General features: G+C 44.4%; 2 protein-coding genes across 2 annotated transcripts; one reads left to right on the top strand and one right to left on the bottom strand.

Annotated features, from left to right (window-relative positions):
- Positions 1-336: 336 nt before the first annotated feature.
- Positions 337-7,863, top strand: LOC135401635 (PRKC apoptosis WT1 regulator protein-like). Its single transcript, XM_064634145.1, has 6 exons — positions 337-989; positions 1,446-1,577; positions 1,641-1,681; positions 2,508-2,682; positions 3,829-3,933; positions 4,777-7,863. The coding sequence occupies exons 1-6, from the start codon at positions 657-659 to the stop codon at positions 4,855-4,857; spliced, it is 867 nt and encodes a 288-aa protein (XP_064490215.1). The 5' UTR covers positions 337-656; the 3' UTR covers positions 4,858-7,863.
- On the bottom strand, positions 7,712-14,015 carry LOC135400655 (uncharacterized). The gene is made up of 6 exons (XM_064632485.1): positions 14,006-14,015; positions 13,803-13,892; positions 12,800-12,907; positions 11,258-11,350; positions 9,555-9,679; positions 7,712-8,078 (listed from the first exon to the last, which is right to left on the bottom strand). The coding sequence occupies exons 1-6, from the start codon at positions 14,013-14,015 to the stop codon at positions 7,902-7,904; spliced, it is 603 nt and encodes a 200-aa protein (XP_064488555.1). The 3' UTR covers positions 7,712-7,901.
- Between the last annotated feature and the right edge of the window lie 59 nt (positions 14,016-14,074).

Below are 14,074 nucleotides of genomic sequence, written 5' to 3'. Positions count from 1 at the left end.
GACGCACATTCCCCCAGGGCGTCAGTCATGACGTTGCCCACCTCTGTGAGCTGTTCTACAAGCACCACAATCATCTGGGAAAGCTTGATGAAAACCCCAGACAGCACTAGCCGGCACCAGGATTCGAACCCGTTGTACTTGTACCCGTTGTACTAATTTGGCTTGTATTTTACACGTTGTACGCAACATTTGAGATTGAAAAAAAGAAAGAAAAAGACTGGTGCGCTGCCAATCGCAGCTTGTGACTAATAGTTTAGCCTTGGTCAATCTCCCTTGGTGGATAACGGCGAGCGTCTGAGGTGGAAGAAGAAGAAGACCAAGAGGAAGAAGAAGAAGGATCGACGACACCGGCCGACGCATTGCAGGCGGCATAGGCGGTTGTGCAGACGAGAAGAGCGGCTACGAATCGCGCTCGCAGACGACACTGACCAGTGGCGCCACCCTCCCTCCACTCCACGAAGCAAAAACGCAGTTTGACAACAAGATGACTCAGGGCTGGACGCTGCGGATTTCTGCTACAGTGGAATTCGTACGGCGACCATGTCTCCAAATTCCAAAACCGTGACAGCTTATGCACATTCCTTCTGGTGAATTGCCTCCACTCTGGAACGAAACGGGTCAGACGGCTGGACACTGCTAACACTACAACCGAAGCTATGGCATCGAGTTCGCTGAGCCAAGAAGACATTGACCATGAGTACGAGGTCCAGTGCTCGCGACGTTCCAGGGTCAGAACCGCCAGGGCGACAAGGACCTCGTCGACACGTGAGGTACAAGAGATGGGGGACGTCGCTCCGCTGATGGTCGACTTTCCGGCCGTCGGGCAGCAGCAGCAGCAGCAGGAGTACGACGCGTCACCAAAGCCGAGAGCGAAAGACAAACGGTGTCCACGGCCGAATCACGCCAACAAGGTGAAGGTACAACGCGAAAGACGAAAACTGCGAGAGAAGAGACGCAGCACGGGAGTTGTGCACTTGCAATCCACGGAGGTGAGAGGGCATGCATTTCGGGTAGTCTACTGTCAGACATAGATAATAATAATAATAATAATAATAATAATAATAATAATAATAATAATAATGACAATAATCGTGTTTTATTAGTGGCCAAAAACGGCCACGGGGCCGGTTTGTGACAAACAGGACTTGCTGTCAGAGGGTACGAGAAGGAAAGGAACGTCAAAGAATAAAAATAATTAAAAAATATAAAGAAATAAAAATAATTATTTTTATTTGTTTGATCAGTAAAAAAAAAAAAGTCTGGCGCGTGTGAATGCAACGTGACAGCAAATACTTCAAGCCCACCGCACAGAGGAACCACAATGACCATGTGCTACTTGCACGTTCATATCCGCCAGTATTTCAAACTGGACTTTTTTTTGTGTGTGTTGGCAACTCTGGGCTGCCTCGACATTTTTCAACAAGACTGAAATGACCGTCTTTCAGAGTACAGGGGGCAGCACGGGAGAAGAGGAGGAGGAACTGCTCAACGTGTGCGCAGAAACACGTCGCAACACGACACTCAACGAGACATCCCCCGTGGACACCCCTCCGTTAGGGGCGGAAAGTGTTACGGAGGTGAGGCACACCGAATATGAGGAGCCGACAAATCGTTACAATGATGCTACGTACCGTGTGCAGGCAGAAGGAGGGCGCAAGTTTTCGCTAAGGAACAACAAGAGGTAAGTGAAAGATGAAGTTGGAAGAACCAGGGAAAGGTAACAGAAACGGTACTATACCAGAAATATGTGCCCTGTTCACAGGGAAATATAAACAAACCCACATTCCTGACATGACACATGAAACACAGAAACACAGACACAGAAACACAAAACACAGCCTTTAGAAACACAACACACGCATGTAGGAAGGCGAAACTTATTTGCGTGCGACCGAGGCGCAAATTCATCGATGATTGAGGCTAACGCGAGTTGAGGAGTACACGTGCGCGGCACAATTGCTCTGCACCTCCGTTCTCAACACACAAGCAGCTCGAGGTAAAAGTCGGAAGCACAGTCGTGCCGTAAAGCTTGCGGAAAAATCGCGAGTAGTTGGCGCCTGCGGTAACCTAACTGCTGTAGTTAACTACTCGAACTAGTAGTTTAATTAGTAGTTGCCACTACATTTCTGCATGTAGTTGATAACTACTTTGTAACTACAATCAAGTAGTTCAACTAGTAGGTTTAACTACATGTAGTTAACTACTGGCCATCACTGATAGAACATAGCGGTAGATACTGTAAGGTCTCTGGCTTGCCAGATGTTGGCTTGGATTGGCTTGTATCGCTCTCCTGTAGGCAGTGGGGGCTCCTGCCGCGAAATTGGAGTTGGATAAGTTCATAATTTGTGGTGTCACTTTTCTACGCGTTCGTTACACCCCCTCTACTGTAAAATCTTGAGTGTATTGTTGTTCACATTGATGCACATAACCATAGTTTACGCACATCCAGCTAAACGTGAGCCAAAGTGTCACAAACACCTCCCCTTTAACCAGCTTCGTTATCTCAGTCCCTCAGATTTGGATGCAGACGACGAAGACAACCAGGACTACGACAGTGCTGTCAACCAGTCGGACTCCACCATGAGCCTGGCGCAGGAGAGCGCCCTCTGTGAGCTCCTGGGCAAAGCCACTGCTCCGACCAATGGGAGGCCACAGACTCCCTGCAGCGAACGACCAGAGGAGGTACAACGTTGCTGCACTTTGCAGGTGGCGACACTGTGTCCTGGGAACTCAGCTGTGTCATTGCAAATGCACAGGGCGGCGCAAAGTAGTCTTCTACTTTTTCTACTAGTACTTTTGGTAATTTTTTAGGAGACTGATTATCGCGGGGTACATGAGCATTGCAGTGAAGCCCACCTAGTGCTTTGTCCTTTTGCGTTAAATCCTTCCATCCTTTTTGTTCCTCTTCATAGTTGTTTGCAGCATAGCTCCTGAAGAAGAGCGGTGTGCAGGAGCTAAACTACACGTTGGAGGATTTAATATTAACACTAAAATTTTATGTGAAATTTCCATTTTGGCATAGTTGGTCGTGGATAAATCGTGGACTGCTGCTCTCTTAGCCTGCCACTGCTGCAGGTTTAGGGAGTTTCGTAGCAGTTGAAACTTAGCTACGCTAATTATTTTTGGTGTTTTTTTTTACGATTTCGGAGCACAATATCCGCTTGTGTTGTTATGCTTCTACAGGTTTTTCATGGTGCCAGTTTTTCCGGGTTTTAATCCAAGTGCCAGCTAAATTAATCCATGTGCCATGCAAACTTTATGGGGCATGGATTAATTTAGCTGGCACTTGGATTAAAATCGCCGGGAAAACCTGTAGTAAATGTGTCATTTAGAGTGAATTTCAAAGTGTCTGTGATGCCCCAACAGCTAAAAAAAATTGGTGGAGTAGGGCACTGTTGACAATGTATAGGAAGCGGCAGTTTTTCACGTTACATAACTTACTGAAACTGAAAGCTAAAAATTCCCGAGGCAATATTTAGGCACTATGTATACATCGTTCACCGTTGTTTCGGAGTCTGCTGTTCCGGCGGTATTTTAGCGGAAGAAATGCTGTACTTTAATCTTGGGTAACTCCATAGCTCAATGTAAGGGAACTAACATGCGCGTATAATTTGCGCTTTTTCTCCCCTCAAAAGTCAGATAAGTTGTGATAAGCATTCATAATGATATTCAAGTGATGCGATACTCAACGGCCCGACCCGTGGGCGGGGTCGGGCTCGGGTTTTTGGGTAATCCCGTGCCCGTGCAGTGCTATACTGTGTTGCAAAGGGCTATTGTGTATGTAAAGTACCATGGCAGTATTTGTGGAAGTTGACCTTCCTTTTGTAGCTGCTGGAGAGGGCAAGGGAAGAGAATTGTCGTCTGCTGGATCTCCTCAAGGAGAAGGACGTCCGTATCCACACCCTTGAGAGGAAAGTCATCACTCTCGGAAAGGTAGCCTTTTACCATCTGCCTTTGAAAGTATATAAGGACGACACGAAATTAAGTCGTGCCTGTACCCTACCTTGAAATTGCATGTCTTCTAGAAAGCAAGGAGGAACATGGGACGCAGCCATTTGGTGTGTTGTGTCTGTACGAATAAAACAAATTGCTAAAAATGATACTGTATACGATATTAACCCTCCGTGTCCTCTACGTTAAGATTGTCAGCATAGCAAGTTATAGTTTCTCGTATCCCTGAACATGTGGGTTATAGCTAGAGCCTGAAGTTTTCGGGAAATATTTTTTTCTAAATTCGGGGGGTAAAAATCGGGTAAATAAACATGTGCACTAAATTTATGCAAATTCGGGTTAAAAATCTTCCATTACGCTAAAATCGGGGAAAAATCGGGCTCACTTATTGAAACTAACTGTAGCGGTTTGGTACAAACGGTGATGCAACTACATTTTTCTGTCAAATAAGTAAGATGGTGCATACCTACAGACATCCCAGAGAGGGCAATTTTCCTGGTAAAAATCGGGTTTCACCCTAAAGAGGCAACCTTCAATTCGGGGTGCAAATTCGGGGAAGAATCGGGTAAAACCCTAAAACTTCAGCCTCTAGTTATAGCGGGGGAGTCGGTATATATTCAGCGTAGGGACGAAGACGAAACTAGACAGCAAAAATATTTGGCGGGTGTTTTTTTTTCGGCAAACGCCCAAAATGCGGATCCCTACCTACGAACATCACTTTGGCAAACTTAGGTGTGTCGAGTCAACGTGCGTTTATGTTAGTTATTGTCACGTTTTCAGACTCCCCCTCGTATCTGTGAATCAATTTTAGTCCAATTATTTCAGGAACTCGGCGAACTGATGTCCGAAAACAGGGAGCTTCGGGAGCGCAACGCCACCCTCTTGGGCAGCCTGGCGGCCAAGTAGAGAACCACCTTCTTCAGCAACATCACATTTTGTCGCAACTTTTTTCAAGATGCCGGCACACGCTTGCTACAATCTTGCTCCACTGTGAACGATACAAACTCCGTCCAGGAAGCCAAAGTACTGGGCAATTTCTGCTTTTGGACAAGGACAAGGACAAGGTTGTCCTACTGAAAAGCAGTGCCAGCCAGCCAGACAGACAGGGAGGATGAAAGATAATGATCAGCAACGCTTATCCTCTTGCATGGTTTGTGATTCATGTGATGGATCACTGAAGTGATGTCACAGAACGAAGGGGGATTTGATAAGACTGACCACCCTTGGCCTCCCTCTCCAAGCCCTGCCTCCTTTAAAGGAGCAATGAAATGACACTTAGCATTGCTACCACAAAATACAAATGAGCCTCGTGTGGAGGAATATCTCCCGGCAGGACACAAGGATATCGACGTGATCGCCACTCCCATTCATACTCCATTACAATAAGGGTCCGGTTTTTCCGCTGCGGCAAAATCTCGAATTCTGCGGCAGGGAGTCAGAAATTCTGCAGTTTTCAGCGGCATGGGCGTCTAGGCTAAGAAATACAAAGACAAAATCTTTATTAACTTGCATGACGCAGAAGTAAAGTGTCCACAAATCCAAAATGCAGTTGTAGCTAAGCATCGCATGGTATTTTGTGGTGTTTTAACGGTAATAATAACACAGTTAACAGTTTTAACTGCAGCATAACAGAGTTAACGCAGCAACAGCAGAAAAACAATTGGGAGTTTTTGTAGAATTCTTCAGTACCGTAATAACCTTTGCACTGTTTATCTACCCCCCCCCCCCCCCCAAGTGGGTATGCCTAGTCATTGCACGCATTGCCATGGGGAACGCACTAGACAGGATTATCGCAGGTGGGAGCAAAACAGTAGTAAGAAAGACTGGATGGATGTGTGCGTTCGTTTGGTTATGAGCCGTAGGTACATCCATCTCCGGCACCAAAGCTGTGTTCCTCAAATAAGATTTGTAGTTCAGCAAAATTCCACGTAAACCCCCCCCCCCCCGATTCCACGATACATCCTAAATTCCGCTCGTTTTCGCAATAATCGCGGAAAAGTCAGGGCCTTATCCGTACGTTAAGCGTCACTTCAACAGCTTGACGAAGGAGTTACCGTTCTTGCGGCCGTAAGAACGCGCGTTACCTGTCGTACAATCAATCCGCTGCAGCCGAAAATGAGCTTTCATTGCTCCTTTAAACCCGCAGTGTTGTAAATGGGGGAAATCGGGGAGAAGTCGCCTTCCACGAACATGGAACGTTTGTTGCTGTGACTGGAGCTTAAGCCACGTTTCCTCTCTTCCTCGAGCAAAAGGACAGGACCATTCCCAAGCATGTCACAGTCAGCAGCTGCCTGGACGTACGATTTAATGTCTGGGATTACAGAGTTGGAGCACGGGACACTCGTAGATTTTGCGCCTTGGCAGCCTGTACTAGAGCACTGCACGGGCCATATTTTTAGGCCCAGGCCCAATCCCGAGAAATTTATAGGCTACCTGGCCCAGCCCAGGCCGGCCCACCATATGAGGCTGTAAAATTTGACCGTGGCTAACTAACCAAGAGAGGGATAACACAGCCTCCAGTCCAACCCAGGCCCGGCAGTGTACGGGCCCGGTTCTGAGCCCATAATGGTCAAACCCAAGCCCAGCCCAGGGCCACACAAGAAAGCTGCCCAGGTTTTCGGGTAAGCCCGAGTGCCCATGCAGTGCTCTAGTCTGTACCACGTTCTCTACGGCTGCTGATTCCACTTCTAATGTGTATCGTATCTGCCTGTTGCAACAAACAGAAGTTAGGCTTACCTCGCTCTGTCGCTGAAAGGTCCTGCACTCCAAATAGGGAACGCACATATTGCCAGGACTGTGCAAGTAAGATACGTGGCAGAACGTGGCCAGTTGCACACACTCGTTAGCTTCAGCGCTAGTGAGGATCTGGACAGTATTAGGATTTGGAAGTATTATATTCCCGTGCCTGCCAGGCAGATTCTGAATTGGGTCTGTGTATTTCAAACTTCTGCACCTTTTATGCGGTACGGGTGGGGCATAGTCTTGTTTTTTCTCCAGTTGCACGTAACGATACTTGCCGTAGTACGTACTCGACAATATACTACACGACTATCACCGTGGCTTTGTCACGCCTGTAGGTTCGCGGTTTGATACGTATGCTTTTGGTGGTCCTCCTGTATTTTAGGGAGGTATTTTTGCTCGAGTAACTTTGCATACATTTTGTACCGTACGAGATTTGTTATTCATTACCCGAAAATCTGAGCTTCGTTTACATTTTAACATCCTGGATTAAATATTTTCTGTGTAGAGGGCAACAGTACATAAGAGTAGTAAGAGTAAAAGAATGAGACATGGTTTATAAAGATTGATTTAGATTATAAGATTACTATATTAGATCGTAAGATTTAAGTAATAATTCGTTGTTTTATGTTGCGGGACAACTATGAGTATAAGATTTAAGCTTAAGATAAGATTCCATTCATATTAAATATTTGCTTTACATAAATCATCTTTGTTGACTAGTACATTATCTCCACATAAGTGGCAAACTGGCACAGGCAGCAGTAGATTGCTCATGACCATCAAAAAAAGCACGCTCTAAATAACAGAGCTTCATAATTACGCTCCATTAGGAGTAGCAAGTCCTACATTGAAGGCACACATCTTCTTATCACGCATAGAAGAAAGTTCTATAGGAACTCTATTGTTATTGAAACGAGCTCTGAAGGACATTAATAAAATTGCTGTAACAATGGTTAATAAAAAAAGATTGTTGAGTGACGACGTTTAAGACTGTGTAAGTAAGCACAAGGCAACGACATATTGCGTAGAGCTATTTATTTCCAGAGATCACCTGGCACAGGCAACTACACAATTAGTGATGACAACTGGGGCATGTGTAGGGAGGGGAATATATGCAGTTTGTGTTGGATTTTCATAAGCGTAAATAAACACTGTACTCAGTCCTTCAAACTTTTTGCATAATATACATTCTTTCACGTCCTCTCTTATCACATCGTGTTTTTATCCTCTCTGACGCTACTCCTGAAGTGTAATTTGGAGCATGGAAACACGAGTCCTGGAGCACCTTGGAGCACCCAAATGTCAATTTTCCCCGAGTACCTTGGCGGCGGTACTGCCGAGCGTTCCAGCGGGCACATGCGCAAATTAGGCTTGCTTCGTAACCGCTGTGAGGAAATTGCTGTTTCTCGAATGAAATCACGTGGGATTACGCGTGAAGACGATTCTCGACAGCACAGAAACACACCGGTAAATCTCCTATTACGAAGTGTGAGGATGTATTAACGTGGTTTGGTTATGGTGCCTACCTTGCTAGTGGGGGAAAAATAAGCTAACATAAGAAGAGACAGTGTGCTGGGAACGCTTCGGATCAATTTCTCGACTTTCAGGCGGAACGAATCCACATGTCTGTGCCCTTGTGGTTTGAAGAAAATGTGCACCATCGTGACAAAAAAAAAAGGAATGCTCTATTTTGCACCTTATTTTTCTGACGCTTTACAATCACTGCCTACAATTCCTAGCATCTTATTTCGGGGCAGTTTGGCACAATACGGCGCAAAATGACTGATTTGGTGCAGGAGTAGAATCGCTGTCCTCTGGGGCCTCACGTAAATTGTGTCTTTTTGTGGTGCTACCTCGCGTTTACATAGCGTACCTTCTGATCACAGTTTATCACTGTCGAGCATTTCTTGTGCCGTGCCTGTGTTTTAAAATCTGAAGGGATATGCCTCATTGCAGCATAAGGAGGTACTGAAAGGACAAAAACTACGTAGAATGGAACATCCGACGACAATATTAATGAGTGATGAGCTTTCCCTGCACTACTTGTGCACCAATTGGACGAGAGCTGTTCATTTTGACAGGTGTTGTCGGCCGGGCACAGTGGAAAGGAAGGCTGTTACACTTCCACTGTGTGTGCGTGCCTCCAGGGAAAGGTAACGGAATCTTTTCCCGTTTCTGTTACCGCCCCCTTTGCTGGCCCACATCTGTTTCTGTTTTAGTCTGCGTTACCACTGTTGTTGTTGTTTTCATTTCTGTTAAGTTTCCGTTTCGGGACTGCCCCCTCTTGTCCGTGTTTTTCCTCATTTTTTAGGTAAGCTTTGAGGCGTGTTTGCCTGCTCGGGAGTTTTGAAGGAGAGTGCAAAACAATCAAGGTCAGAGTGCCTTCCAATCAGAAGCTGTATTTACTTATATGCTCCAGTTTGCTGGTTGATTTTTGTTTTAGTTCGTCAGTTAATTTTTGTTTGCTTCATTCAGCTCTATTTCATAAATTTATCTAAATGATACAGTAAAGGATTGTAACAATTTGGGTACTCTGAATTATTCGGGTACCCGAAGTATTACGTCAAATTATTTTTATTTCCGTTCCTGTTGCAGGAACTCTGAGTGTGTGATATCCGTTTCTGTTACCTGCTATGTTTCCAGTACAATACGGTTTCCGTTTCTGTTTCTGTTACCCTTCCCTGCATGCTGCTGCACAGTGGGTGGGGCATAGAGAAAATTGTCTTGGAAGAGAAAGAAGGGGAAACCTCTGGACTAGATGCCAAGTGTGCGGTAGGACATCATTTGACAAAGCTCGCTATACTGGAAACTGCAAAGAGAGTTTGCAATGCCTGGAAGAGAAGCTGGATGCTGGCAAGTACCATGTCCAGGCGAAGCACGTACGTCTGCCAGAGCAGGAAGTAAAAGGAGGATAGGGCACTCGGGACGGTCAACAACATGGACAGCAGCACCGTCGTGCTCTGCTCAGTCAGATTGCCCTTCTTGCCTGCAAACAAGGGGGGAGAAAAACCTGGTAGTGTAGAGCAGGGAAAGGTAACAAAAATGGAAATGGTATTATACCGGAAATATAGCAGGGAAAGGTAACAGGAACAGAAATGGTATTATACCGGAAATATAGCAGGGAACGGTAACGGAAATGGTATTATACCGGAAATATAGCAGGGAACGGTAACAGAAACGGAAATAGTATACCGGAAATATAGCAGGGAAAGGTAACAGGAACGGAAATGGTATTATACCAGAAAAATAGCAGGGAAAGGTAACAGGAACGGAAATGATATTATACCGGAAATATAGCAAGGAAAGGTAACAGGAACGGAAATGGTATTATACTGGAAATATAGCAGGGAAAGGTAACAGGAACAAAAATATAGCAGGGAACGGTAACAGGAACGGAAATGGTATTATACCAGAAATATGGCAAGGAAAGGTAACAGGAACCGAAATGGTATTAGTATACCGGAAATATAGCAGGGAAAGGTAACAGGAATGGAAATGGTATTATACCGGAAATATAGCAGGGAACGGTAACAGAAACGGAAATAGTATACCGGAAATATAGCAGGGAAAGGTAACAGGAACGGAAATGGTATTATACCGGAAAAATAGCAGGGAAAGGTAACAGGAACGGAAATGGTATTATACTGGAAATATAACGGAATGGTAACAGAAACGGATATTGCATGCTCGGAATACCTGAAACACAAACGAAAATAATTTACGGTAATAATTCAGGTACTGCAGGACCCAAATTATTACAGTCCTTTACCGTATCATTTAGATAAATGTATTAGATAAAGCTGAATGAGGCAAGCTAAAATTAAATGAGGTAATAAAAACTAAAACTATCAAACTGCAACAGGAAGGAAAACACAGTACAGTAAATAGAGGGGTTGCAAGTTGCAAGCAGGAGTAACGTTCATGAAAACCATGTTCATATTAGCTGTTCAAAGAAAAAAAAACAAAAACATATATGTATATTTTTGTCTGTTCTGTGCATTTATCCCTAAAGTCCTCAAAATAGAATCCAGAGTATATATGTGGAGGTATTAAGTTTTGTCACGGTCTCAGAGCTTACAAAAAAAAAAAAAGGAAACAATAAGGGGGTGGGTCAGTACCGAAACATAATGGAAAGAAAAGCAACAATGATGGTAACGGAAACTGAAATGGATACAGATATTGAAACATGATGAGGTAATGTGACAGGGACATGGACAGACAGCGTTACACTAGCAACTGGGTTTATTAGAACAAAATGGTAATGACTATCCCTGCAAGGTCCTTACCACAAAAGAAGTCTCCGTAAGGGATAGGATTACGGATTGCTGGCTCACATCATTCTGGGACATGTCAGTGAGAATTGTTCCAAATATTTCCCGCCCGCGCCGCGAAAGGGTGGTTACCTGGTTACCTTTCCCCGGCGTAGAGACACAATCGGACACAGAACCAATGTTGTCGTAAATAACCAAGTGGAAGCTTAGGAAACTTACTCCATGTATTGGTGCACGAAAAGTAAAAAGTAAGTGTGATTGTAGCTCAACGTTTCAAAAGGTTACGGACGTACCTAAAAAGAGGCGTACACTTTCCACCACAGTCGTAAAGGTGAGCAGGGTCAGTTCAGATGCCATGTTACCCTTTGGGTACGGAAAGCTCAGACCTGTGGGAGGGAGGGACAACTTTGTAAACCTTGACGAGTAAAAAAATGATGTTCAGTTGCCGACGAGATGTATGTCCACTTAAACCTTTAGGACAAACGGGAACAGGACGTACATGGCCTTACTTCACACCGCTATTGACAACCACTCCATTTCGCTGCTTTCCGCGAGGTAGCACCAGCTCTTTCTGGAAAGGCAGATTGCAAAGACAGTTACTTGTCATTCCAACCTGCCTTTACAGAAAGAGCTGGTTCCACCGCGGGAATAACCGGAGAGTATCTATCATAATATGTATGATACATAGCCCTAGTCATATACAGGGTGTCCCAGAAAACGTGTCATTGAATTATAATAAAAGAACTACACCACCTAGAGTCATGCGGTCAATGGCATTTGTTCTTACTGGATTTTTGCCACCTCCTCGTGTGAATGTCATGTGAGATAGTAATTAAAAAAGAGGTGGTTAGGAACGTCTAGCCAGTCTCCTTCTTTGTCACGATACTCCTGTTGGTTGTGTCACTGCTTCTAACTTGAAGAAGCGCAGTTTCATGCACGAAAGTCTCGTAATTAATAAATAGATGGATGCTCTCGTCTTCTTTTTTCTTTTTAAAATTTTTTCTTTCATTTTAAACCTCGTTGCATCGGAAATGATGGAACCAGCTGTGTCGTAATGGTGCAAAAGCTACACTGGTTATAATATGCCAAACACGGATGATCAGGTAAAACCCATCACGGTAGGTATTGCTGCACAGTTACAAGACTGCAAAAGTACTGAAGAATTAAAATCACCTCAAAAAACCAATATCTTCGTGAATCTCACATATACGTATTCTCAAAGGCTGTATAAAATACGGGAAAATGGACTGCAGCCATTGCAGAGTGGTGAAGGAGTGCTCACCTTTAAAGAGAAGCAACAATAATTGAACAGCTGCAAAAACAACGTAGAACCATCCGCCGTACACAAGGAGTACCTGATATGCTAGGGATGATGACTGAGAAGGAAAAGTCAAGGAAATAACGCAGAAGGTCACAGTGTGACTCCTCGAGTTTGAGGAGTTCTAGGATAAGCACCAAAGCCCGTCCTTTCCTTCTTGACCCAGAACACCTCAAACTCAAACGCATTACAGCTAGCTCACATGCAGATGTAGGAAAAATGGTCTCGAAAAAAAACAAAACAAAAAAAAAACAACGGTCCCAGAAAAAATGGCCCCGAAAAAAAAAAAGGTTCTAGCTGGCATGGGAGGAAAAAACGGTCCCGTGCCTGCCAATGATGGAATATGTGGGAAAGAAAAGCTCACTTTAGAAGTTCCTAACTTGGCGAGCCTCGTATTAGAAAACACTGTTACAGGTAAAATGGCGACCTGTTATTAAGCGAAAATCATTCTCGAGAACGATGTTTTTAGCAAGATACATGTGGCTTATGTAGGAGACACACATGGCTTCACGATTACCTTTGTTTCGGTTTGATTTCCTCTTTCGGGGAGAAGACGAGGTGTCACACGGAAGTTTCGCTGCGTCCTTGTATTTCTGGCGGCTGCTGTCCGAGATGAACGGATAACCTGTTTGCATACACAGATTTAGAATGTGTATTAACACCTACTGCTCCACAACTGATCCAGAACTTCGGGTACACACTTTTTCACTGGAATCAATATAGATGATTACATTCATTGTGTCAACGCAGACTTTCTTGTAATCGTAAAATTAGAGTTAGAATTTCCGTTATTGACAAAACGGGTTGCTGTTATCTGTACCATTTGTTGCGGTCACCGCAGTAATCACTTTGGAAAACTGCACGAGTGAAAGTCTAACGCTTTATAAGCAAACTGTTTAGTTGTTGAATGATTGCCTTGGGTGAAACCATAAAACATTCATCACCAATCCCCATGCAGGTCACCGATAAATGTCAAGTCCAAGAGCTCATACTTCTTAAATGGACGAGAGGTACTTCGTCTGCTTGATGTTTGCATTGAAAAATATTAGCCTCCCTTTTGTGTCCTTAGATTTCCAAGGTGCACAGCTGAAAAAATCAAAACATCTTCCCGAATAATAGAGGGTGGTCTGGAATGGAAATGGCACAGATTGCCGATTTATACCGGTCCTCCCTCATACCAATAACCTCTCATATACCAAAACTTTACACTAAAACGCGATTTTTCTTCTTCTTTACAACGTAACTCGCTAAACTATGACAGGGGAGTTGTAACAGGTGAATCGTGCTACAACCTCCTCTAAAATGAGGCTCAGCAAACAAGAGGGAGACCCTCAGAAGGAACAAATGAACTTCGTGGGTTTCCCCCTTTTTTTCCTTTTCATGCGCGTTGATATACGTAGCCTACGCATCGGCGGGCACGGGACCATTTTTTTACTCCCATGTCAGCTGGGACCATTTCTTCCGGGACCCTTTTTCTGGAGCCATTTTTTCCGGGCCCGTTTTTTTCCCGGAACCCTTACTTGCTGTCACTGTTCTGTACCACGGCCGCGGTTCTACGGAGGTAACGGCAGTGCAAAAGGAGAAGGATACAATTTCTTCGTTTCTTGGTCCTGAAAACAAAACCAGTAAGCACATTAGCTTGAATGTATTCTTGGAAACATCAATGCGAGGAACACTCTTTTTGCACAACGCGCCTTTTTAAACGAACCGGCAAAGAACTCACCTTTCGCCATTTGTAAACAAATACTACGCCGGCTTAATTCATCTGCTGCTTTAGTAGGAAACATCTATA

Source organism: Ornithodoros turicata, chromosome 7 (assembly GCF_037126465.1).
Source record: "Ornithodoros turicata isolate Travis chromosome 7, ASM3712646v1, whole genome shotgun sequence".
In the NCBI taxonomy this organism is placed as follows: domain Eukaryota; kingdom Metazoa; phylum Arthropoda; class Arachnida; order Ixodida; family Argasidae; genus Ornithodoros; species Ornithodoros turicata.
Note: the sequence above shows the minus strand (reverse complement) of the source record. Positions and strands in the feature narration are given on the sequence as shown.

Bases quoted from the DNA above. Each gene is read 5' to 3' on its own strand.
- LOC135401635 (XM_064634145.1), top strand. From the start codon at position 657: ATGGCATCGAGTTCGCTGAGCCAAGAAGACATTGACCATGAGTACGAG. The intron at 990-1,445 runs GTGAGAGGGCAT...ACCGTCTTTCAG, and splicing joins TGCACTTGCAATCCACGGAG to AGTACAGGGGGCAGCACGGG. The intron at 3,934-4,776 runs GTAGCCTTTTAC...CAATTATTTCAG, and splicing joins AAGTCATCACTCTCGGAAAG to GAACTCGGCGAACTGATGTC.
- LOC135400655 (XM_064632485.1), bottom strand. The intron at 12,908-13,802 runs GTAAGGGTTCCG...GTATGCAAACAG, and splicing joins GTACAGAACAGTGACAGCAA to GTTATCCGTTCATCTCGGAC. The intron at 8,079-9,554 runs GTACTTGCCAGC...ATTTCCTCACAG, and splicing joins ACGTGCTTCGCCTGGACATG to CGGTTACGAAGCAAGCCTAA.